The sequence below is a fragment of the Carassius auratus genome, unplaced genomic scaffold, assembly GCF_003368295.1.
Source record: "Carassius auratus strain Wakin unplaced genomic scaffold, ASM336829v1 scaf_tig00216278, whole genome shotgun sequence".
Lineage (NCBI taxonomy): Eukaryota > Metazoa > Chordata > Actinopteri > Cypriniformes > Cyprinidae > Carassius > Carassius auratus.
In genome coordinates this window covers 99,718-127,311 of record NW_020528488.1, presented here as the reverse complement: position 1 = coordinate 127,311, position 27,594 = coordinate 99,718, and the positions used below count along the sequence as shown (strand labels likewise).

The following is a 27,594-nucleotide window of genomic DNA, read 5'->3' as shown; positions in this document are numbered from 1 at the left end:
TTCTCCGCTGTTGCTGTTATTGTTACAAATGACAAAAAAAAACTTTTGTCTGTTCCGACTCTGGGACAAATGGTAGAGAAATGGATTTGTTCTGACAAATAGATGTAATTGTGGGAGTGATGCATATTTTTTTATTTGCTTTTTATGTTATTTTTCATATAAAAAAGGACTTGTTCAAGATTAAAAAATATTTAACCAGTGTTTTGAATGAAAAGGAACATCCATCAGTTTTCACTGAGAAACATACACAGAACACACAACATCAATACTGTATTGGATGTGTGAAAGTATATGAGCTTGTTGTTGACTCCTGTGTGGACATTTTCTCTTCCATTCTTCCATTATGCACAAAATTCAATAATGCATTCAAAAGTAGTGTGTGAACTTTTTTCATTTAAAAAAGTACTGCTATATGAACAAAACTGCAATAACATTTGGTTTGCAAACACTTTAAACACTTTATGGGTTTCATTTTACACAGTAACAGTTACCATATTGCCATAATACTCATACATTTATTTGGGGACTCGAGGCCTAGTGGTTAGAGAGTTTGACTCAAAACCCCCGACTGCTCCCCGGGTATGTGTGCACTTCGGATGGGTTAAATGCAGAGCATGAATTCTGAGTATGGATCACCATACTTGGCTGAGTGTCACGTCACTTAAATCTTGTAAATCTTCTAAAACTTATAACATTAACATATTCAAATTAAATAAAATACAAGCTATTTGCCACTGCCAGGGCATTAATGTTTTTTATAGAAAATATTCTAGTTCATTAAAGATTAGGAAAAAATAAATAAAATCACTCAAGAGTCCAGAGCCTCTATCATCACATTATAACAGGCCCCTTAGAGACCTGCACTATTGCGGGACCTACCACAGCAAAGTACGTCACGGGACAACGCCTGATGGGTGAGTCGAGTTCTGGTGCAGGCAGGTGGAGACTCATGTGTGTGGAATGTGGGAGAATAAGGTTGTGTTCACAGTAGGAAATCTTAACCATGCCGATCGTGTTTGACCCCCAAAGCCTCGCTCGTTTGACTAGTGTGATCGCTCCGTTTAGCAGTCCCTGGCTCAGTTGGAAGAGGTGGACCAGAGCGCGGTTCAGTTATTTATAGATCAGTGAGTGTGAGCACTAACCACACCGAGTGTGCTGCATGGTTGTTTGAACATTTCTGAGCTGCAAGAGATACAGATCTGTAAAGCAATATAGTGTGAGAGGACCGTGTGTTACAGAGTCCCAAACGACTCAAAATAATAAAACCACAAAGTTAACAAAACGATGCACTCCACTGTGCTAAGCGAGAGTGCTTCTCTGCTGTCTTCACGTGCTATCGGACACATCCTATTTCCCACTTAAACCGTGCATTATTTTCTGTTAAAAATAACATGGTTTGTGAATGTTGATGCTAAGCCTAAATCATTTGATTGGGGTCATTCATTTGAGCGCTGCTGCAGTCTTAGGCACTTCCCAAATACTCTCATTGGTTGAGTCAGGCTGATGCAAACTTCTGGGCTGACCTACAAATATACGTCATCACTCTTTTGGCTGAGACAGTGGAGGAGTGCTTAAAAATTATTGGCTGTTCAAATTCCCAGACAATTAAAAAGTATGCCTTTACTTCATGTTTAATCTGCCATGGAACAACTTTAAACCATCACATACATATTAAAATGAAGCACTCTAAATGGACGGATAAGGATCTTAATTGATGTCTAAATGTGTCCACAACTCTGCTTAAGAATGCAGGTCTCGAGTATCCAGAGCTGAATGTTAAGCAGTATACGAGCCAACATTACAGTGAATGGCCCATTATTCTTTATTAAACTTTAATGTTTTATAAAACACATTTAAACTGCATTTAAACTCCACTTATCATATGTGATGGTGAAATACTACCACATAATGGTGTCATATTAAAACAGAATAGTTGGAAGCTTCAGGGTTTTGTGTTTCAACTGAAATGCAGTCTAGTTCTCAGGTTTTCAGATGTTGGAGTAGTGGCATAAAATAGACAATATATTTAAATGTATTTACATTAATTTCATATTAAATGATATGTTATTATGTATTTATAACATTAAAGTATTTTTTAATTGATGTTCTGACTTGAACATATATTTTATACACAATCAATTTGAGTAATGTGACGAGCAGTATTTGAAAATCAAACAAGAAAGTCAAATTAAATAAATGTGTTAAACACAACAATGTTTTAAACACAACGTTTAATTAAATTGCAGTTATTATATATTTATTGATGTGTTATTGTGTATGTGTTATTATCACATGTCATAACAAGTTTGGGAAAGTCGTGGCCTAGTGGTTAGAGAGTTTGACTCCTAACCCTAAGGTTGTGGGTTCGAGTCCCGGGACGGCAATAACACGACTATAGTTCCCTTGAGCAAGGCACCGAACCCCCAACTGCTCCCCGGACACCATAAATGTCTGCCCACTGGTCCAGGTGTGTGTTCACAGTGTGTGTGTGTGTGTTCACTGATGTGTGTGTGCACTTTGGATGGGTTAAATGCAGAGCACAAATTCTGAGTATGGGTCACCATACTTGGCTGAATTTCATGTCACTTTATTTATTTATTTTTTTGATTTATTTTTATTATTATTATTATTTTAATTTAATTTTCTCACAAATAATCACAGTTTTGTTAGCTAATGGCGTTGTTAAATAGTAATACATTTTAAATAGCAATTTCACTAATACTAACGGTTATATAGTAAATATTTTTGTGGCATAAACTGAATGGATTGAGCCATAAATCCAGTAAAGATAAGACTTTGTCTTAAATATCCTCACTAAATATATGAGCTCTCCAGCACACAATGCTCGTCTTTTCTCCATGTGAGATATTCCACCGAGAGGCCTGTGTGCAATGAAGGAGATCAGTCCCAAACAAACATCTCCTGGCCTTACCCTGGCTCAGCCACGGATAATGATGCTGGAAACTACAGCAGGCATGTGGCTGTCCATTTTAATTCACATTCTCATTATAATGACACACGCAGGAAGGGGACAGTCCTTGTGAAGCCGTACAACAGTTTAACTGGATACATCTCACACAGACCTAGATGTGAAGATATTTTTTAAAAAGCTGCTAACTGTTCAAACTACAAAAAAGGCAGACGCGTTGGTTGTGCCATGAGAAAGAAACAGAGAGATTTTATGTGCACAAGGAAAGGAGCATCCACAGGGAAGGGCGTGTGATTATGCATGCATGTTTGTGTTGGTGCGTAATTGCAGAAAGTCTCTTGGGTCTCTATTGTTAGACTAAATGTGAATAACACATAAATGCATCTTTTTAAAATATCAAATGTGCCTTATCTGTATACTCTATCCACAACATTCAAACTGATATAAATATTTATTGATTGTTTGCACAATTTCTTTCAGAATATTTCATGAAATTGTTAGTGGATGGCATAAAACGCATTAATGCAAAATAGCATGTTGCAGATTTTCAAAAATTCCACCGCACATGCCTGAACTGGATCTGACTAATCAGATGTTGAAAGAAAGAACAAAAGAGTGCGATCATTCAGCAGAATACTGGAAAGTCAGACCTCCTATACTGTGACACTTTATTTTAAGGAACCAATTCTGACTAGTAACTGAGAACTGAGGCAGGAGCACCAGCTTATTTGCATTTAAAGGTACCAACACAAAAAAGCTGGATATTTATCTTACAAAACTGCATGGATTCGCTTGTAGACATAATAATTATAACAAAAATTGTACAACTTAGAGTTAAACTTATATACCAGATGCTTCATTTTATATATATATATATATATATATATATATATATATATATATATATATATATATATATATATATATATATATATATATATATATATATATATATATATATATAACACTCCAGGTCAGGACCAGAAAACTGAAAAAAAAATCACTGAAGTTTGATGGGACCAAGATTGCAAAGGAAATATGAGAATCTGCTAGTAAATGTTTTGAAACCGAGAACTGGCCGCACATTCCAAAAAACGTTCTCTACAAATTAAAAAGACAATGATAGCAGCTGAGACGGTCAGCGAACATTTTCTCACCGTCTTACCGGAGAGACAGATGTGACTGAGGAACAGAAGCCTAGAAAGTGAGCAAAGGTGTGCTCCTCTCCGTGAAAGGTTGCCACAGATTGTTTTGATACTGAAGGATAAGAGAGAGAAGAAGAGAGAGCGAGAGAGAGGTCGGGCTGCTTTCCCAGAGAGCCTGCTCCTCTTTTTGATCATAATATCTTCTGAAGCATAGAATGTGGCATACTAGATGTGACAGATAATAAGATGCCTCAGAGCAGAGAAGGACAAAGAAAGCAAACCTCCAGAGAAGAGGAGGACTATATCTGGCCAATACGTCTGCTGTGTTCTCCACCTGATTTCATGGGTTAGAATATTCTATCATTTAATGTGTCAGCCTTAGGGCAGTATATTTAGCGCGGGAAATGCTTGGCTTCCAGATGGTGGCCACCCAAAATGGCCATAATCTCCAGATACTACAGTAAGCAGATGACAGAATATCTCATGGCTGAAATTCTGCTATTCTTTATTTTATTTTTTAAAGTTAAAAGTGTATTTTATTTACATTAAAGCATTGTATGGCAGGTCTTTTTTATAGAGAAAAAGCTGTACATTTATGATTGTAATTATTATTATTATTTGTTTACAATAATACAGTACAGATACTGAGAACTAAGAAAAATAAATGAAATTTGGGGACGAAAATATATACTATTAATTTATTGCAATGCAATGATGATTGAGATATTAACTAATAAGTATTCCTCAAAAGCATGATGTATCAAATCTGAAACTCGTATTTTAACAAGATCTAAGTTGCTTCAGTTCAGTAAGTGTTCATCTTGAAAAAATTACTAAAAATATACAAATATTTTCATACTTTTTTCATACTTCACACCGAGCCATTTTTTACAACCGGTTTTTCAGAACATAGAAATTTGTGTATCAAATATTATTAAAGAAGGCATTACATGATTTATATTAGGCTTTATTTAGAAATTATGTAACTAATGCTTTGCTCATTGTTATTAAATGTAAGTTGATACATCAGCCAACAACATTACCTATTTGAACCTTATGTTAAGTGTTAGCAAAATATTTTCTCTGCAAAGAAGCATACAAACACACGTTTGATTTCACAATTTTCAGTATTGTCGCAACATGCAAAGGTTTTTTTTTTTTTTTTTTTTTCTTAATGGACAGTTTTCTCTTTCAGGGTAGACGAGACTTGTGCTATATAATTTAGTTAAAGTTAGCTAACTGGTTGACATGTTTATAGCTAACCTCCTGTATAATCTGGTTTAATGACAGACATTTAAAGTAAACTCTATCGCCCCCTCAGGTTTGTCACAGCCAGATGAAAGAACACACATTGAGCCTGCCTGCAGTGCGTTTGCCAGACATTTATGCATCATAATGCGCTCTCATAGAGCATGTTTCAAAGTAAAATCCCACAGACTACCCAAAAAGGAATCATTTTTACAGGACAGGCGAAGTATATTGGGGAACATAGTGCATAACAGAGTGATCAAAGGATTAAATCTGTGCTCTCCCATTAGTGCAGTCATCCAGTTCCAACTCCCCAGTGCCTCATCAAACACTCGCTAGCGGCCATTTCAATAAACCTCAACATATATTATTTAAATCTTTTTCTTTTTTTAGCAATTAAACCCTAAGATGCTAAAAACTTCCAACAGTTTCAAGGCCTAGAGATTGCAGCGCTTGAAATCACCATTCTGAACTCTGAACTGACATTACATCTCATTCCAGCCAGGAGTTGAGTCTGTCATTACACATCACCATTTCAAAATGCTCTACTGTAAAATAAATGAATAAACATGGATACAAATTGACCAAATAAATTAAAATCTCAAACTAATTTCAGCCTAAAACCCACAATGACACTAGCCAAACAAATAAATACAGTAAACAATATTATTTAAAAAAAGACAAATTATTGCTGTGTTTTTGCCACAAAATTATGTTTTATTATGTGTGGAATGCACTCCATTTCTCTCACTCTCTCTCCCTTATACACACACATACAGTACTCACACACGGTTTCAGTTGTTCCTACAATATTAGTAGGTTTAGAATATATTTTAGTACTTTATTCATGGAACATGGTTTGTTTCTGAAAATGCTTGTACTTACATTTCACACATGAATTTAAGGGTATGCACAACTAGTGAATGAGACCCACTATTCTAGATTATATAGCGGTAAATAACAGTTATTTGGCTTGTAACAATAGCAAATCAATAGCAGCTGAAGAAGCCAGCTGTGAAAGTAGAGATGTAAGGAACAGAAAACCCCAAACACAAAACTAGGGGGTTTCATGTGGTTATGTTAGATATTGTTCTAAATTTCTGTAATTAAATAACAGAAAATAAACCAATCTAATTTTCTGTGACTGTCTCTCTGTAGAACATTACACAGAATCAATAAAAGCAGTTTATCAAACCGTCATTCACTCACACTGCCACTCAATTACTCAATACATCAGCACCTGCTAAAAGAGCATATGTGTTCAGCTCTCTGAACATCTGCTGTTCCTGTAGGGAATCTGACTGCAATGGATTACAGGCCTTGTCAGGACCAGGATGCTTTGAAAGGGCTTGTTTTTTTGTTTTTTGGTGGTGTTGTTGTTCTCTCTCTCGCTCGCTCGCTCTCTCACTCTCTCTCTCTCTCTATTAATCTGCTCTAGTCTTGCTATCTACAATAGGATGTCTTTTTCTCTCAATATTTACACATTGTATGTGTGTGTGTGTGTGTGTGTGTGTGTGTGTACTTGTTTTTTCTATTCTGGTGGGGATTTAAACTTGAATACACACAGACTCATGGGGACTCGTGTCACGGTGGGGACCTTGATTGAGGTCCCCACGGGTAAACAAGCTAATAAATGACACAGAATGAAGTTTCTTGAAAATTTAAAAATGCAGAATGTTTCCTGTGAGGGTTAGGGTTAGGTGTAGGGTTGGTGTAGGGCGATAGAAAATACGGTCTGTACAGTATAAAAACCATTACGCCTATGGAGAGTCCCCACAAGGATAGCTGGCCAGACGTGTGTGTGTGTGTGTGTGTGTGTGTGTTTTGCCAGAGTGAAGGCAACACTTTTTTTAAATTCCATAATGTGTAATAACTGCATGAAATTTTAACTGTATATCATTGGATAAGAAATTAAAATATTAAGTAGGACTACAAAAAAAAAAAAAAAAAAAAAAAAAAAAAAGATAATTGACTAAACCAATTGATTTTTTTTTATTTTTTATAATCTGTACTGGTGAATTGTTCACAATAAGGCAGTGAATATGTAATAAAGGAAATAGGGTACATTTTGACTTCTGCTGACTAAAGTGTAAAATAGACAATGCAGAACTGATATAGATTAGGATGACATTTAAACTTCTATTGTAGTAGAATTCAGTGAGTTACAGAACATCATTATATGCTCAATATACCTCAATATACTAATATACCTTAGCAGATGCGGATAGGAAAGACAAATGTCCTTTGTAAGAGCTTACTTCTCTTTTGGCACAGAGGTGGCTGAGGATTTCACTGAACTGGTTACAAATGCTGGACAATCAAAAACAGACTGAGGGGACAATCTCCATGCTGTGATCTCAGAGCCAAAATATTGACTGAATAAGGGGCATGTTCACAGCCCTCTGGGACTGAATTAAGGATTTTACAGTAGATATCCAACATACAGGCACTAAACAGTATGCAGTAATAAAATGCTTTCAACCTCAACCCTATTCTCACACATTTCAAACATTCAAACCCCTTTTAAAGCTTAGATGTCAAAATCTGATAAGACATCTGATAGGACAACAATACTACTAAAACCTACTTTCCATAGAGAAAACAGAAGATGTCACGAATATCGCAATCCAGATTTAAACACACACAATGCATGAGACCTAAATTTTATTTAAATTAATTAAATTAAATTTAATTAATTTTAAAAGGCACGCACATTTTTAATGTCTCTTCACCACATGTTCTTACTGCACAAAACAATATTTTAAAATAATACCCTCTCCTTGACCTTCCTCGTGACTCAGTAAAGCTGGAATCAAATAAATATGTAATTAAATCAAATCAAATTAGGAAAGAATATTGTACAGTTAACTGAAAGGGTGATCCGGTTATGTATCATCCTAATGTGGTCAATTCTGCAACAGTGACCGGCTAACTGTACATCGTCATTCTAATTATACACCTGGTTATCTTATAAACAAATAAATTCAAATAAAATACTGATTTAAGTTAAAAGAAATGAGACAAAAGTGTCCATAAGACATTAAACACAATGGCCAAAGGTCCTTACTGAGCCTTTTTAAAAGTTCTCTGTAGGACTTGATGTTACATGTGCTTCAGTCGACAGCTTCAACTCACCTTAAAGAAGGTCATTGTAGCGCCATCCTCCACTACTCCATACTCAATCTTGGTCTGTTTGGCCAGGTCATCAGCCGAGTCAATTGGAGATTCCATTCTCTCCACAGTAAGGAAGGCGGCTAGGTTGGCAGTGTAGGAGGAGATGATGATTAAGGTAAAAAACCACCAGATGCCCCCTACTATCCTGGTGGAAAGGGCTTTGGGCATGAGCTCAGATCCTAGCAGAGAGGAGCAGAGATAGTAGTCAGGGAATAGCAGCGTTGTCAATGTGAGGGCCAGCACCAGATGCACAGGCCCAACCCAGTCCGGACACAACAACTAGTTGCAGGGAAAGGCTTAGCTCTCTAACAACTGAGAAACCACATCTATGCTAACCAGATGAGCCAAAGTCAACCGCAGTGAAGGTGGGAATTCATTTATATTTTAGGAGAATTTCTGTGGTCAAATTTAATTAGATTACAGACTCTCAGATTTGTGTTAAATCATAAAGGGCTCATCATTTGCTTCTGTCTTTGAACTGCCCTACAGTCTTAAGTCCATTTGGCTTGTTGGCAAAAGCCAGAATGAAGAAGCATTTAGTGTTACAATCTACGAATAATTTTCTGTTATTCCATAATCAAGCTATCCCCATGGTCATGCAGAGGAAATTAATTGATGGGGAAAAGTAAAACAATAACTAGCCGTCCTAGGAGGAGATGTCAGAGGACAAGAGCGCAGGGAAATAACTGGCTCCTCTTCTCAAGTTCAATGAGTCAGCTGTTAGCTTTGATCTGGCACACTGAGTCCATGGCAAAACACAATGGACTGTTGAAAAGATTAGCCGTTACATGAATTACAATTGAACTGCAATTGTGAGTTCCAGCCAGGCCTGTCCTGTCATGTCTAAAGTTTGGATATATAACTCTGGCTGCCAGACAGCCCGAACAACCACAGAAATGGATAGAAAGAAAGAGAGAATTACTTGTCTATTTTATATACCAGCAATTCAGTTGTTAAATGTGATGTGTATATTTTCTTCAGTGCTAAAAGACATTCTCCTTTCCCATCAGAGACGACTTTAAGTGCAAACATTAAGGTGTTTAAGTATTTAGACGTGGCTCAATTAGTGGTGTGAATTTTGGACAGGAATGCCTGTTTAACTAGACAAGTAGTCAGGTAGAAGGGGAGTGTGTGAGAATCTAGAATCACATATATTACACACTTCACCTTTAAACATGACTTAGCATAACCACTAGCGGAATAGCAATAGACACATATATTATATATATATATATATATATATATATATATATATATATATATATATATATATATATATATATATTAGGGGTGTAACGGTTCACAAAATTCACGGTTCGGTTCGATACGATACACTGATGTCACGGTTCGGTTCGGTTCGGTTCGATACGTTTTAGATACAGCAAAATGTAAAAACATCTCAACTTTTCAGAATGCCGCAAGCGCACCGCGGGTCATGTGACAAGAACTAACCAATCAGCTTCATCCTTTCCCGTAACAACGTTGAGAGCTCAGCCAAGATGAAGGATCAGCTGATCATAGTTGTATATGGATTGCAATTTTGAAATAAATTTAGTAGCAGAGCTACTGCAAGCGATTTTTAGAGCTGCAAATCCATTTATCCTTCGCTGAAATTTCCGCGTCTCATGGAGAGAGCACGTCATTGTTGCTTAGCAAAGACAGACGCCTCATGAGCGCTTCTGCCCAAGCGCTTTGGAAAGGAGGAGAAAGACGCGCTTAGCGTTTTCCATGCGTTTTTAGGCACGATATGTGAACGGCCCCTAAGGCGCTCGCTCACTCAGCACGCGCTGAAGGCTCGTTGCAAAATGTCGAATGCCTTTAACAGACCAGAAATATAAGATCCTAAAATAACCAACAGGTCTGGTGTTTGGGTTGGATTCCCTGTAAGCTATAGTGTCTAAATGCTGCAGGGATAGTTTGCTGCGTGCATGTTTCTCCTTTTTTTCGTCTTTTCCCAGATAGTACTGACGCATATATCCCAGATATTCCCGCTGGTGTTTTTTTTTTTTTTTTTTTTTTATTCCCGCTGGTGTACCCTGTCATGTTGCAGATGCGACATACCGTTGTTTTTTTATCCACCACTCTCTTGCCATCACCATTATAGCTTAAAGGGAATCCAAAGTGCACCCAAACACCAGACCTGTTGGTTATTGGAGGATCTTCTCATTTCTAGTCTGTTAAACGCATTGGCTATTTTGCAACGAGCCTTCAGCGCGTACTGAGTGAGCGAGCGCCTGCTGAGTAGCCTAACATAAACATATAAGATGGTGTTTTTTTCTTCTTCGGGAGTGTCAGGGGCGTTGCCTGTTACGTTGTTTGGGTTATTGGGCTACCTTGTTGAACGCATGTCATTATATTTCTCTCTCTCTCTCTCTTTTTTTTTTTTTTTCAAATATAATTAATTACTCCAACGAACCGTTCGGTATACATAATGCGTACCGCGTACCGAACCGAAAGCGTCGTACCGAACGGTTCAATACGAATACGCGTATCGTTACACCCCTAATATATATATATATATATATATATATATATATATATATATATATATATATATCCACCCCAAGATGCTGGACCATTTGGAGACCTTATATAACCTGGTTGGGGCTGAGTGTCATGTACCCAAGGTAACGTCATGTCCAAGCACGCCGTCCCACAGTTTTCTGGGGTCTGACAAGCCATGGGCAGGGGAGCCTCTCTACAATGTAGTGTTACCCACTCATCATGAGACATGCAGACAGTCAACATACACAGTCCCTGCCTGTTTAGCCCTCAGCCTAATGCCACATCTTCTCTTCCAAACTCAAAGAGAATCCTGAACAAATGACAGTCCCAATGGCACCCTACAATTATGTTGTAATGGGGTGATGCTGATGGGCAATAAAACCTCCCTTTTCCCAATGATCCAAACACACTAGACTTTTAACAGTCTCTGCTTACTGAGGATTTCTTGTTGATATATAAAAGTGCCAATCCACACTGTCAATCACATGGTGGGGTTCAGTATTTTATCAACACCACTTGGTGCAGTGTAGATGCACACTGATGAACCCAGATTTGCAGTCAAGTATCTAAGGACATCACAGACCTGCTGCTTCTTCTTGTGGCTGAACATTTTTTTTTTCTCTTTAGTTCAAAGGTCTGTATCCCTGCTCCTGAAGAACCACTGTCCAATAGAGTTTAGCTCCAACCTAAATCAAAACACCAGAACCAGATCTTTCTGGACAGCTTGAGAATCCCAGACAGGTTTGTTTAAATAGGTTAGAAATAAACTTTGCAGGACACTGGGTGTTCAGAAGTTGGGCTAAAGACCTCTACTCTAGTTACTAGAACAGCTAGGCAAAAATAATCTGTTTCTTTAACTTCAAAAATTCAGTGTGAAGAAACATATTCATGCTATCTACATTTCAAACAACTGGTCGCTGGTTTCAGCCAGTCCACAAATACATCTCTTTCACAATGTAGATTTCACAAAGACTCACAATGCTAATGAGTCTTGTAATGCTACATGGTAAATGGTAAATGGACTGCATTTATATAGCGCTTTCAACAGACCATCCAAAGCGCTTTACAATTTGCCTCACATTCACCCATCCACTCACTCATTCACACACCGACGGCGGTGTCTGCCATACAAGGCGCCATCCAGCTCGTCGGGAGCAGCTGGGGTTAGGTGTCTTGCTCAAGGACACCTCGACACTTGGTCAGGTGGAGCCGGGGATCGAACCACCAACCTTCCGGTTTGTAGACAACCTACATGAACCACTGAGCCACTGCCGCCTGCTACATGGCAATCCAATGCCAACTCTAAACCATTTATTTTGATAAATGCAGTGCAGATTCAATCATTAACCATGCTACTTTGCAAACAAGGTGTATTTTATTACTCAACCAAATGTTATTATACTATTCTGATGCAACACAAAGACATGCAGGTTACATTTTCCTTCAATCATCATAGGCATTTCTCCACCACAACCATCTGTATCCCGCAGCTGAGAAGATGTGGCATCAGGCTTCAATGGGGTTAGGGTTAGAATTCAAAAATACATATGGCAGTGTAAGACATAAGACCAACAATTTTTCTTTGTGTCATTCTGCCATTTATTTATTTATTTATTTATTCGCATCTGGATTTGGACTTACCTGCTCAGAACCATGAAGAGCTAAAAAATTAAATTGTGGTTAGGGAAAAGGTTAGCATTCAATTAAACCATCCCCTGATCCTCTACCCAACACACACACACACACACACACACACACATACAAAAGGTTCCACACAGTCCCATTCATACCATTGGCCTGAAACCAATTTGCTTCTAGAACTACATGCACAGAGGCACCCATGCATCATAGTGGGCCTGACAAAAGCAAGTTGGGACCCCCAGCTAAAGAGTGGGATGTGTGCTAAGGGGTGCAGGCCGAGGCGTCTACCTTGCTGCATGAGAGCTCCAACTCCGAACCAGAAACTATTTAGCAGAGTGAAATTGTTTTCCACAACATCTGAGTCGGGGTTGCACGGATGGGGGTTATACCATTCGTAGGGGCTAAACCTGTGACAAGCAACACAAAACACACATATACATGTTAGTCCAAATTATGGTACATAAAAAAAAAAAAAAACATTGAAGGCAAGGCAGGTCAACCTATAGAGAAACAAGGAGAAAGAGACAGGTTAGCATAAGATTAAGAAAAAAATACTGTTCTCTCCATCTCATTAAAAAAATAATGTATATATATATATATATATATATATATATATATATATATATATATATATATATTTTATAATGTAAACAATAAGTAAGTTAGGCTTGTGATAGGCTACATGTTAGAGCTGTTTATGTTCATTCCTATCACCCTTTTTAAATTCCAGAAACTCTTAGCATATTCATATCAAAGGCAACCATAATTATCAATGCATAATTTCAATCATTTCTGCTGCACAATCCTCCACGTTAGTAACAATGAAGCTATTGTACAGCAGTTTACCATTTATAAAAAGTAATAGTTTATAATGCATAAAAAAAATTGATCTACTATTACCCAAGTAGATTTGTTTTGTTTGTTCTTTTAATCTACATATACATGTTTATATATGTACGTATATTAATCACAGTACCTCATAATCTGGCATAAAAAAAAAAAAAATGTAAGGTGCATTTAAAAATTCTGTAATTTGTTTGAACTTGATGTGAACAACAAAAAAAATATTTTTAATAATAATGCACTCATAAAGTACACAAGATATCGTTTGTTATGGCCTGGAACAGTACTTTGTGTACTTAGTGAGTAATTTTTTTTTTTTTCATTCGTGAAAATTATTTCATTGTAATTGACAGCCGTGCTGTCAAAATAGCTTAACTTGTAGTTAACCCAGAATATTTATTTTAAAAGGATTAATTTAGATGCCCAATGCAGAATAGCTAGTCTATTCCATCATACCCAAACCCTGATCCCTTGTTCTGCGCTATCTCTCTCCCACATTGAGATTTCCCATTTACTCCAGCTAAATTTAAGTGACATTACATTAATGAAGGTTGATTGGGTGACAATTAAGCTTTGTGACCCAATTCTGTTTGTGCTGAAGTAGTGGAATAAAAAAGCATCCACGGGCATTTTAAGAGTTAAACAATTAGATACTGAGGATTTATTTATTTTTTTGTCTCAGCTATTATTTTATTCTCTGAAATAGAAACAGAAATTATTGATTTTCCGAGACTAACGGTGGCGTACACAACATTTTCTGCATATGAGTCTATGAGCAAGATTCATCAAGTGCTGGTGCAATCAGTTTTTCTATTTAAAATGACTGTTATGCTCTTTAAACAGCTCAACTTCAACTTCTAATAATAATAATAATAATAATAATATATAAATAAAAACAGTCAACACAACACTGTCACATAAGCTCTACTCAAAAACCTGGTTAACAGAATGTAGGAAATTATAATTATATACATACATACCTGAATGAATACAGTAACATTTTATGACGTGATATGAAGAGGTTAAGATGCTTCCTTTGAAGCTAACTTCCTATGTAGGCACACATTACATGGGTGTTTGTGCAAGTTCACACAATCATGTTCTGTAAAGCCAATTACTAACATCGTGTCATCGTGTGGAACGTGCCAGCGGAAGAGAAAAACGACGAACAGACTCTGTCTGCATGAGACACGGCTTAACCTGCTGCCACCGGAAGCATCAGTCGCCCGTTAGCTGTCAGTTTGATCCAATTATACTGACCTTCTGTAATCTCCGGTCATCTGCACCACAGAGGGACAATTTTGTGCAAGGTCAACATGAAGAGATAAACGGAGGCTGAGGAAACATTGATGCCTCGGGAAAGAACATTGGTGGCGTGTCTTTTTTTTTTTTTTTCAGAAAGTCATTGTTCACAGGACTGATAACGCACCTGATAACAGTCATGTCAGATCAGGAAGACTGACACATTTAAATAACGGAGCTGTGTAGTTGTGTTTAGCAGCAAGAACATGGGCTGAGGTCATGTTTTTGAGTTAATATACAGTTCAATAAGGATGCTAAAATATTGCATTGTGTACACAGTGTACCTATTGTGTTCATGTTAAATTGCGAAACACATTTAGCTGCTATTGAGTTGGCATAGGGTAAGGTAAAGTTGTAATTACAGGATGGTATTTTCAAATTTAAGTACAATTTCAAAACTTTTAGGTACACAGTAAGTGCTTTGTACCAGATGATTAATTTAAATACGTAGTAGTAAACAACACTTAATATAAAGTACAACAAATTGTGTTCATGTGGAGTTAAGTTTACTTAAGCTCACCTGTTTTGTATTTATATTTTAAGCATGCATCTTTATTAATAGACAATTTCTTAATGTTTATGGTTATAAAAATAGTCATATGAAAATGCATTTAATAATAATAAAAAAAATGTTAATATCTTCTACAATTTTCCTGTTTGACACTGTAAAGTTGCTTTAAAAGGGGGGTGAAATGCTCGTTTTCACTCAATATCCTGTTAATCTTGAGTACCTATAGAGTAGTACTGCATCCTTCATAACACCAAAAAGTCTTTAGTTTTATTATATTCATAAGAGAAAGATAGTCTGTACCGATTTTTCCCAGGAAAACACGACCGACTGGAGGCGTGACGTGTGGGCGGAGCTAAAGAATCATGAGCGCCAGTAGGCTTTTGCGTTGAGAGCATGTGGAAGCTGTGACATTACCTTGAGGAAAAAAGCATCATCCAAAACAAACCATGGCTAACAGTCAGATTCAGCCGTTTATTTATGACCCAGAATCAGATCCCGAGGCTGAAACTGAACGAGAGCAGCAGCAGCAACGACTCACTCCGAGCAGGGCTCGAACCCGGGTCTCCGATGGGAGGGGGACGCACTAACAAGGAGGCAGAGATATTTTAAGCAGTTTTACTCACTGCCTTCGGTTCCAACACACGATCGTGACCCTTTTTCGTTGGGATTGCATCATCCTTATGAAATAAACGATATGCAAATCCGTCGTCAAACTGGGCCTTGTTTGTAAAACAAGCATTTTCGAAATGCAGGGAACAAACAAAAACACTTGCACAACTCCGTTGATGCTCTGTAAAAATAAACTTCATCCACTGGTCCCTTAATGCTGTTTTTTCTTTGGTAATCTGTGCAGGGTTGTCTTGCCCTGGCAACCAAAAACACACTTCTTTTGTGACATTTCGCGACGCTCTCGCTCTGATCGGTGATTGTCTGTGCTCAGCCTCTCATTGCTCTGCTATACGGGAGCGTGCGCTCTTCCGGCAGAAGTGCCCTCAGGACCCATATAAGGAAATTCCGCTCCATCTAACGTCACACAGAGCCATACTCGAAAAAAAACTTTCCGAAACTTTTGACAAACCGGAAGGAGTATTTTTGGAACAGAAATACTCCTTCAAACGTACCACTTAATTTTTGAAACTTTGTCCATGTTTAGCATGGGAATCCAACTCTTTAACAGTGTAAAAAACTCAGTATGCATGAAATAGCATTTCACCCCCCCTTTAAAGTTACAAGTTGTAGGACCTGCCACTAGAGGTCGCACTATCAAAACAATAACAATCGTGTGGTTTGATGAAGCTAAGAAGGAGCATGGAATGATGGGATTTGTTGTCTTCTACCCAAACTGTTAACGGCCATCAATTAAACGGAAAGAAAGATCATGGATTTACCGCGAGTTTAACGATTTGCACGAGTAGATTACATAAAAAGTCAATGCAAAGACGCGATCACACTATGGTTCAGATGCATCCTCGTGCACCTTTAGAGATGAGATGCCCCGCCTTTGGCTTGTATGCCCCATAATACTAATCTTGTTGATCGTTATAATAGCATACATTTTCTGTAACGATACGAAATCAAAACAACTCACCTGTCGAGTAAAACACAAGCGAGATCAGCGTCTCTTTCTAGTTGAAGTTTGTCGCGAAGCTACTTCCGCATTTGTCCAGACACTGTTGTCATGTGGTTTCTACATCAGTAAAGGCGGTAACAAATGGTAACAAACGTCATTGACAGGCGACCGCACTGCCCCGTGCCACTGTTTAGAATGGGAATTTTCTCATGATTTACAAGTAGTTGAAAACATTAGAGATATTGTTAGTAATCAGCTGGACAAAATATATAACACTAGCCTAGTAGTTTTTGGATATTTTACTGTGAATATCTTACAAATTGTACCTTTAAGACAATCAGTATTGCATAAAGTGCTACACAAATAAAGGTGAAGACTTTACTTCTTGGGTTATTGTATCTTTAATATTTTTACTGGAAAATAAGAGCAAAACTCCTCAGAATTATTTATTTATTTATTTTCTCCAGTGCCTTCTTTCCATCCTCCCTCCTAGACTTGGAGTTAATTATCTAGTCAGCCCCACACAGCAGTCCGTTAAATCATCCAAAGTGCAGCCCATTTAGAAGCATATTCCACCTGGAAATGAGCGGGAATCTGATAAGCACTTGCCCTGAATGGTGAAGGCATTACTCATCTTGTGAGGAGCACGTATCCTTTCCTTTCGCATGCTTGGATTTTTTTCTCACTGCAGTAGGACAGTTGTTCATTAGTAATGTTTACTAAGGCAAGCATCACAACAAATATTGCTCATACTTTCGTTTAGGGCAGTGTTACTCATTGTGCAGCTCGTAAGCCTTCTGCAGCTCGCCAAGCTTTAATTTGTGGCTAACATCGCAGTAAATAATACGGTCATATGATCATGTAGTCAATACAGATATTTCATAAAAACATTACAACAAGGAGGGCTATAACATAAAACACTCAGTGTCTGTTCTACAAATAATTTATATTTAAAAATACCCGAAACTGCGGCATTACAAGATGGAAATTTAAACTAGAAAACAAATTTAAACTTGTTCCGCTCTTACACTGATTTTTTTTTTTTACCATAAATATTATGCATACCCTATATATAACATGCTTGTGATTATTGAATATACTTGGGCATTTACTGAAAAATATTTTTAAAATGTTAGCACTAAATTGGAGCAATTAACTAAACTGGCAGTTTCATAGGCCTACTATTGTTATGCACATTATAACAACGATAGCTTAGCTATGTTTTTTTTCTGCATTTCATGCTAATCAGCTTGTGTTACAGTATATACAGTTATATACAAAATGGATCTATTTCTTATTAAACAAAGTCATGCACCAAGTGGACAGCAACAAAGCCATGTGACAGTGTCAAACAAGGGAACAACAGATTTGGAGCATGCAACAATTTCAAATCGACAGGAAGATGATGAAAACAGGGTTTCTGGAGAGTCATGTCCTGATAAAAACAGAAAGGTATGAACCCTACAAGGAGCATAGAAAATTTCAAGAAAAGTAGCAGAGGAATTTTTTTTGCACTCCACTGATCAAACCCTTTGTGTTTAAGTTGCAAACAAGCCTGCTCTTGATTCAAGTGAAGTAATTTGGAGCGGCATTTCCAAACGATGCACCCAAAATTCAATGAAAGTTATCCACCTGGAAGTGAAATAAAGTAAAGAAAAACAGAGTAGCTTTCTTCCTCTCTTTCTGGACAACAAAGATTCATACACAGGACAACTTCTACAGCTGAACATTAAACTGAGGCTTCTTTTGAGATCACTTGGATTTTGGCTTGTGAAAAAAAAAAAAATCTCAGACTCAGAAATTGTGAAAGATTGCTTTTTGTCTTCAGCAGAAATATTGTTTGCTGAGTTTGATAACAAGGATGCAATTGTAAAGCAAATTAAAAGATTCCAATTATCCGATTCCACCATAATGAGGCAGATTGAAAACTTCGGCAAAGATGTGAGGGACCAGCTCTGTGCAGATGTGTCAGTAGCACCGTGTTTCAGCATCGCAGTGGATGAATGCATATTTGACAGATGTTGCTCAGTTGTTTGTGTAAGGTTCCCTAAAGAAAAGTATTTCCAAGAAGAAATGCTGTGCTTACTTCCACTTGTAGGCCAGATGATAGATGAGGACATTCTGAATGCACTTCTGGCATTTTTTGATGAGAAAAATCTCAGCTGGTCAGGTCTAGCAAGTGTGTGCACGGATGGTGCCCCTAGCATGTGAGGAAAGGAGAAGGGGCTTGTTGGGCTCATGAAAAAAAGGGGATAAATGCCAAACTTTATCAGTTTCCACTGCGTCATCCATCAAGAGTCACTGGTATCAAAACTTCATCATCTCCAGATTGCTGAACCACAGACAGTTCCAACAACTCACCGAGGACTATGACACAGAGTATGGTGATTTACTGATGAACAAAGAAGTGAAATGGTTGTCGAAAATGGAACCCATGGTGGATCACACAACTGGCTCTTCTTACAGACATCATCTGTCACCTGAACACTCTTATTTTGAAGTTTTAAGGAAGAGAAGCTTGCAAGCAACATGCTGAATCAGGGCTGGATTAAGACCTAATTGGGCCTGATGCTGCAGTGCAAAAAGGGCCTATTTTTTCTCGCCATTTGACACATCCACATGCGCACTCAGACGGACCAAGAAACGATGCAAACAGCCAGTCTTAATTGAACATGAATAATAATAACAACGTATTAACATCAAGCTATGTAACATCAACTTTCAACAGCAATTTTCTGAAAAATGAAACTAAATCTAAACCAGATCAACTTAACCTAGCCATATTGTCACTCTTACTTATATTGCTGTTTTACGAACCTTAGCAAGCACGAGTTCTTCGATCATATCAGTGAAGTCAAGGCTACGCAGCTGCTCATGCTCAATGCTAATAAGCGCCAGCATGCTTAGCCTTTCCTGTCCCGCTGAGGACTCGCCAGAGGCATTGGACACCATCACGCATAGATAGATGTGCAACCCAATTTCAACAATTGGAAATGTCTGAGAAAGTTTGTACAAGCATTTTGACCGATTAATATCAATTAAACTGTTTAAAAAGTCATTTATTTATTATTGGTAATTTATCTAAATATTTAAAAAGGTTTGCTGTATGGTTAAAATACGCTACACATATATAAAAAAGTGTTTTTAGAGAAAAATAAAAATATTATTATTTCATTCAGAAATAGACCTAATGTAGACACAAAATGTTCACAAACATTAGGCTATACTAAACACTGTAAACATAGCTAGGCCAAATTGGGGAAGTCGTGGCCTAATGGTTAGAGGGTTGGACTCCCAATCGAAGGGTTGTGAGTTCTAGTCTCGGGCCGGACGGAATTGTGGGTGGGGGGAGTGCATGATCAGCTCTCTCCACCTTCAATACCATGACTTAGGTGTCCTTGAGCAAGGCATCGAACCCCCAACTGCTCCCTGGGCGCCGCAGCATAAATGGCTGCCCAATGCTCCGGGTGTGTGCTCACAGTGTGTGTGTGTGTGTGTGTGTGTGTTCACTGCTCTGTGTGTGTGCATTTCGGATGGGTTAAATGCAGAGCACAAATTCTGAGTATGGGTCACCATACTTGGCTGAATGTCACTTCACTTCACTCACTTCAATATAAATGGCAAGCCAAAACAAATTAATTTAGGCTAAAACGAAACTGAAACCAACGTTGGGTTTCTCATTTGACACAAAATCAAATGTTTCCGTATTTGCAATGTATTTGAATGACAAATTATTATTTATAATGTACTTCACTCTTGTTCTAATATCCACGTAAAACTAAATGTTTTGCATAAAATTATGGCGGTAATGTGATAACACTTAATGGAACAGAATTTCATATTTAAACTGAGCAGTGTGTGCGTGTGTGTGTGTGTGTGTGTGTGTTTTTCTTCATGTTTGACTGGCTGTATTTTATTATGATAAACAGGATGCATTGTCAACTGTCTGTGCGCATGCTGCGTTGCTGCAAATGACTAGAATTTTTATGACTCCTTTTAGTCAAAAATATAATCAGAATTGTAAAAGGTTTGTGTTTATTTGTATAAATTCATAATAAAAACAAATCTATGTGCTTTTGTAAAATTAAGCCTAAAGTAAAATAGGATGCCGCTTTCTGCCATCTGGGTTCTTTTCATGCAGCACAAAAATGAACCGAAACTCGGCTACTTGTTGGACAGTTTTTCTTTAATTTTCTTAATTTAAAATTTAACTAAAAATATATTTATGTTGGAGGCCTTTATTCGTTATATATACATATAGGCCTTTATATAGCCTAGCTTATTATGTTTTTCTGTTATTATTTTTAACGGGTCACACGGGTCTAATTTAAAATAATCTTGTCGGTTAACGGTTAACAATCACTTAAGGAGCATCAGTTGTTGGTTAGGAAAAATAACCGAAATGAACATCCCCCTACTAGTTACGTCAGTAATGTCACAGTGCAAAGAATATAGAATAATAGTAGCTGTAAAATAAGTAGGCCAACGATGTATACTGTATACTTGCCCAAACTCAGAGCTGTCACCACAAATGACCCATCTCTGCAGCATCATTTCAGCCACAGAGAATTTGTGAATGTTTTGGAAGAGCTTAAGGGACGAATTTGAATCCAGATTCAAGGATGTGAATGAGCACAAGGAGATTTTAAACTTTATCTCTCACTCCAACTATCACTCTGCTCTGCCCTACTTAGCGTGCTGCTGAAGAAAGTGGAATGGTAGAACTGCAGACAAAAGACAATTTCAAACTGGAATTCAGATCAGGTGTTGGTCTGAAGAAGATTTTCCACTTTGAAGCCACTTGTGGTAAAAGTTATGTCCTTCTTTGTGAGCACATACACTTTTGAGTCAACCATGAACACCATAAAGAGGAAACAGAGAAATGGTCCCACCAATTAACATCTTGAATGCCTTACAAAGATTGCAAATTCAACATGAAAAAAGTCAACAAAAAAAATGTATTCATGCTTACGCTCATCCCAACATTAATCCTCCTTTTTTTTCATTAAGAGAAATCATCAAAAAAAATTTTTTTTGCGTTGCATATTATATGTTCAGAGATGACAGTTTGATAAGCAGACATGTTATTTATGGCTGGATGTAACTTTAAATCCTATATTTTCTAGATCCTAGACTGACACTGAAGAAGGCACCTGAGCCCGATCTAGGGATGTTTATCACACTGGCTCTTTTTGACTCTGGACCAATAAGCAACCTCCTAGCAAACACCCAGAACTTTCTGCACAGCAACTCATTGACAAGCACTTAGAAAACCTTAGCAACCACCCTGAACATGTATTATTATAGTAGCAAAGGCATGCACTATTCACGCCATAGGCAGTCAACCAACTGCCTATTACCGCCATGTATTTTCTTCAGAGAAAATAAAAATCCAGTTAGCATGGAATAAAAATGTACCTTAATCATTTTCTTAAATACATGTTGTATGTAAAGTTTGGTTTAGAAAAATATTCAGATACACTGTGTTTATATAAACAGACACACACACAAAATTATATATCAATATGTTGACACTCTTAGAACAATAATAAAAAAAAAATTATATATATATATATATATATATATATATATATATATATATATATATATATATATATATATATATATATATATATTTGTACCAAAGCTGTCACTGGTACAGGACCCTTTGAAAAGGTACACTTTCGTACCTTATATCTAAAAATGTATATCTAAATGGTGCCAAATACTACATATAAGTACATTTTGAAAAGGTATAGCATCAGTGTTAACGGTACATTTAAACTCTTTCATTTAATTATTTAATATTGATTATTATTATTATTATTATTATTATTATTATTATTTATTTATTTATATATTTTTTTTATTTATTTTTTTTTACAGTAGGACACCAGTGGCTAATGACAAACACACCAGACAATAACAATATGTATTTAATAACCACTGTTACTATGCAAGTTACTATGTAATGTAATAAAAGAAAAGTCAGTTGTGATCATTTATTGTGTGTTTGTTTTATTTGTTTTGTTGTCTTTTTGCAAACTTTCATCAAAATAGTGTGCTTTGCACCTGATATCGTTTTATAAAATATTTTCAGACTTCATGAATCTTGCTTATTTTCCATTTGGCTCATCCATTGTGGTGTGTAATGCCTGCTTTCCAATCAATTTCCAATGGATAAAATATCTTGCACTTTTTTCACCCATAAGTAAAATATGTGTGTGTGTGTGTGTGTGTGTGTGTGTGGTTATAAATGCCTACATGTCATAATGGATAGTCATCGCATGAATCCGAATTTGAATAACCTATTTGCTCGCACACTAACAGCTCCGTTTCATCTCGGAGATGCATTCTCTCTTTGCACTTTCCAAATTCTGCCATGTAAATAGCAAATCTTTCATGGCCCGTTTAGACCATGTGCCCAGGTCCAAAAAAAAAACCAATTTTCCGTCGTTAAAATAGCAAAAGTGGATTTGGACATTTGTGTTTAGATCGTTAAAATAGGGCCCTTGATGTGTAAATACAATATAATAAACATCTGCAAGATACACTCCTGAACAAAATCTTAAGACCATGGGATGCATCGCAAGTTTTACACATTTTGCACTATTGGATCATAACCGGGTTGTAAGTGCTGCTTCAAAATGCCAAAAGAAAAAACAGGATCAAGAGACAAAAAATAGAGAGTAGGCAATTTATTGAAAACTGCATTTAAAGTCAAACAGGCTGTTCATCAGCTGATCAAAAGTTTAAGACCATTGCCCAAAAATAAACTCACAACAGAAGTAAAAGTGTCAAAAAAGGACTCAGTAGTGAGTAGCCCCAACGTTCTTGTTGATCACTTCAAACACTCGTTTCGGCATGCTTGATGTGACTGTTTCCAGGAGGCTGGTGGGAACGTTGGTCCATGTGGTGAAGATGGCTTCATGAAGGGCATCCACGGTCTGGAACTGACGTCCGTTTTTGTAAACTTCCCTTGCCATCCATCCCCAAATGTTCTCAATGGGATTTAGATCAGGGGAACACGCAGGATGGTCCAAAAGAGCAACGTTATTCTCCTGGAAGAAGTCCTTTGTCAGGCGGGCGTTGTGAATTGCAGCGTTGTCCTGTTGAAAGACCCAGTCATTACCACACAGACGCGGCCCCTCGGTCAAGAGGGATGCCCGCTGCAACAGATCCACATAGCCAGTCGCCGTTTGACGCCCCTGCACAACCTGAAGCTCCATTTTCCCATTGAAGGAAAAAGCACCCCAGATCATGATGGAGCCTCCTCCACTGTGCCGCGTAGAAAACATCTCAGCTGGGATCTCCTTGTCATGCCAATAACGTTGGAAACCATCAGGACCATCCAGGTTAAATTTTTTCTCGTCAGAGAATAAAACTTTCTTCCACCTTTCAATGTCCCATGTTTGGTGCTCCCTTGCAAATTCCAAACGGGCAAGTTTGTGTCGTGGGAGGAGACGTGGCCTTTGAAGACGTTTTTTGTTCTTGAAGCCCTTCTCTAGCAGATGACGTCTTATGGTTATTGGGCTGCAGTCAGCATCAGTAAGGGCCTTAATTTGGGTCGAGGATCGACCTGTGTCTTCACGGACAACCCGTCGGATCCTGCGGCTCAGTGCAGGTGAAATCTTTTTGGGTCTACCACTTGACTTTTTTGTCCCATAACTCTCAGGATTTTTTAAGAAATGTAAAATGACTGTCTTACTGCATCCAACCTCGGCAGCGATGGCGCGTTGTGTGAGACCTTGCTTGTGCAACTCAACAATCCTGCCACGTTCAAAAAGAGAAAGCCTTTTTGCCTTTGCCATCAGGAGATCTTGACAGTATGACTGCTTGAAAAACAATGACATGAAAGCCATATTTTTGTGCAGATTTGACCTTTTTATGGCTATGGTCTTAAACTTTTGATCAGCTGATGAACAGCCTGTTTGACCTTAAATGCAGTTTTCAATAAATTGCCTACTCTCTATTTTTTATCTCTTGCTCCTGTTTCTTCTTTTGGCATTTTGAAGCAGCACTTACAACCCGGTTATGATCCACTAGTGCGAAATGTGTAAAATTTGCAAGCATCCCCTGGTCTTAAGATTTTGTTCAGGAGTGTATATTTCTACTACTGTATATATTATGAAATAGTAAGATTAGCTTGCCTTTGATAGGAATATGGTTTTACATGTACCACATTCAGTCAGATAACAGAAAAAATTGTGATTTATTTAAAGCATTAGATTCAGATGCAGCATTTGATTACTGCATCGGCTGCATGATTCACAGCATCAAGGCAACACTTGTTTTACAGCAAAGATGAGAACCGGTAGCATGAATAAGTTTAACTCATTTTCAGTTGAGACTTTCTCAGCTGTTTCATCACCTGCTTTCGCGGAAAACAGAGGAGAAACTTTTGAGGAAAACAACAGGAACAAAAACAACTGCTGATATGCATTACAGATTCTGAGAAGAGGATAAATATTTGACTTTCATACTGTGCCCAGAAGGAAGGTTTCTAAATACTGCATGGTGAGAGTAAGCCTTAGGAAACCCTACCAGTCCCCATTATGTCACCCTGTGATCTCTTTCTCTCTCGCTCTGTCTTTCACTCTCGCACGCAGACATGTTTGCTGCAGTACTAGCTTTAAAGTGCACATAGAAAAGCAGTTGCACATGCACACATAAAGAAATGTGTACAAAGAGACAAACACATAAACACAGTAATTATTTTTTGTCTTCTGTGTGTTTCTGTTAAAGCATGCTGTGGACTGGTAATTTGAGAAATAGAAAGGTGAAACTTACCCAGCATTAACGTTAGTGCAGTTATAAGGTGAAAGGTGCATATTCTGAACCAACTTAGATGACAGTTGTAGCTTGTTATAAACTTGTGTGATCATATTGCCAGTAACATTTATAAAGCACAAGTGCATTAACCATAAAACAATCAGGTTAGACCAGTTGAATGCAGTCAACCCAAGAGTTTTAAGGTTAAAATAAGGCCTTTTCTTTGGATTTCTCCCCACCATGCTTCAAATGAAGACCAATGGAAAGTATCAATGCGATTAAAATCGATCTCAGCGATTTATTCTAAGAATGTACTGCATGTACAGGAACATTCAGGGTCCAATATAAATAAACAAATGATCAACAAAGATCATGTTAACTGAAAAAAAAAAAATATCTTGACTTTATTGTAAGCCCACATATTTGAATGTTACATGGGTGTAAAACTGCCTTTTTCATCCTTTACATCTTGTATACATTATACAAGAATCCATTTTAAAGCTATGAACATATATGAAAAGGTAAATTCTGCTCTTTTAGAGTACTTCCCTGTACACAGTTCTGCTAACTACTCCTTGCAGCTATATTTTTGTTTGTCTTTACAAACTGAATTACAAGTCGAAATTATTTTCTAATTCACGTATTAACATGCACTTAACCCAGAATTTCCTTTAATTAAAGGACAATTAGTCAGTATTATCTACTTACTATAAACAATGAAGTGTGATACCCATTAATTAAGTCTGAAATTTACTCCAAAACACGATGCATGTCATGCAAACAACATTTTAGATGTTCACTGCTGCCCAAAGACACTAAGTTGTTAGTGTCGTCAACCAAGTGTAAGAAATAATAATAATAATAATAATAATTCTATCATTTTTGGAAAATGTGAACTTACATTTTTGTAGCATTACATGTCATAGAATCTCAGTTTTCCAAAGGAAATATGAAGCAGGATGTGGAAAGATCCAGTCAGAAAACAAAAGTATATCAAATAGACAGTAGGGACAGCGAGTGCTGGGGGGAGGTTGCGTTTCACACCAGAAAAATGCCTCAATCTCACTCACACACACAGACACACATTTGAACACTCCCACATACCTATTTTCTGTATTTCACACACACACACACACACACACACACACATACTGTCTTGAAACTGTGATTTTGTATCTTTGCTTTTATGGTTTGTGCTATTGTGTATTATCTGAAGAGAGGTAAATACTGTAGCTCCTCTTTGCCAAGACAGGAAGACCAAAGCAACCCTTACAGTTCCTCTCTCATGTGTTTATTACGTGTGTGTGTATGTGTGTGTGTGTGTGCTTCTCTCTCTCTCTCTCCGTCTCTCTCTCTTTTAACTATCAGTTATCTGCTGTTCACACCTGCAGGTATTTTATATTTCTAATTTCCCCAGGAAATGACTGAGCTGAATCTCATGACGTTTCATCATGTAAACATTGTCCGACTGGCATTTGGGATTCTTAAAGGAAAAGTTAACCTAAATCAGGGGTGTCAAAACCTGATCCTACATGGCCACTATCCTGAAGAATTTAGCTCCAACACTAATTAAACGAACATGGAGCAGATGATGAAGGTCTTCAGACAAGTAGTTTGGAGCTGGTTGGAGCTAAACTCTGAGCATTGGCCCTTCAGAAGAAGAACTGGACTCCCCTTGACCTAAGTATGGTCCAACACCATAAAACTGAACTTTGAAGAATTTCCAGAGCCAAAAAAAAAAAAAAAAAAAAAACAAGAATAGATATTGGGACTGACAAGCTCCAATAGAGAGAAAAAAAAAGCACCAAACTAGTATCATAGTCCATTTGACTTGTGCTCTATAGTCAACCCAGACTCATTGGAAATACATACTTATGGCGACATTTCGGCAACACAGAAATTAAGCATTATACTGCATGATATCGCGGCAGTTTCAAAAATTGAAATGTCCAGT

General features: G+C 37.4%; 1 protein-coding gene across 1 annotated transcript in view; it reads right to left on the bottom strand.

Annotated features, from left to right (window-relative positions):
- LOC113097456 (glutamate receptor ionotropic, kainate 2-like) overlaps nucleotides 1–27,594 on the bottom strand; it is a 158,892-nt gene that overhangs the window by 33,332 nt on the left and 97,966 nt on the right. The window contains exons 10-11 of the mRNA XM_026262686.1: nucleotides 12,931–13,049; nucleotides 8,458–8,675 (exon numbers count right to left, since the gene is read on the bottom strand). Coding sequence (XP_026118471.1) covers nucleotides 8,458–8,675; nucleotides 12,931–13,049 — 337 coding nt within the window. The remainder of the gene's footprint in view (nucleotides 1–8,457; nucleotides 8,676–12,930; nucleotides 13,050–27,594) is intronic.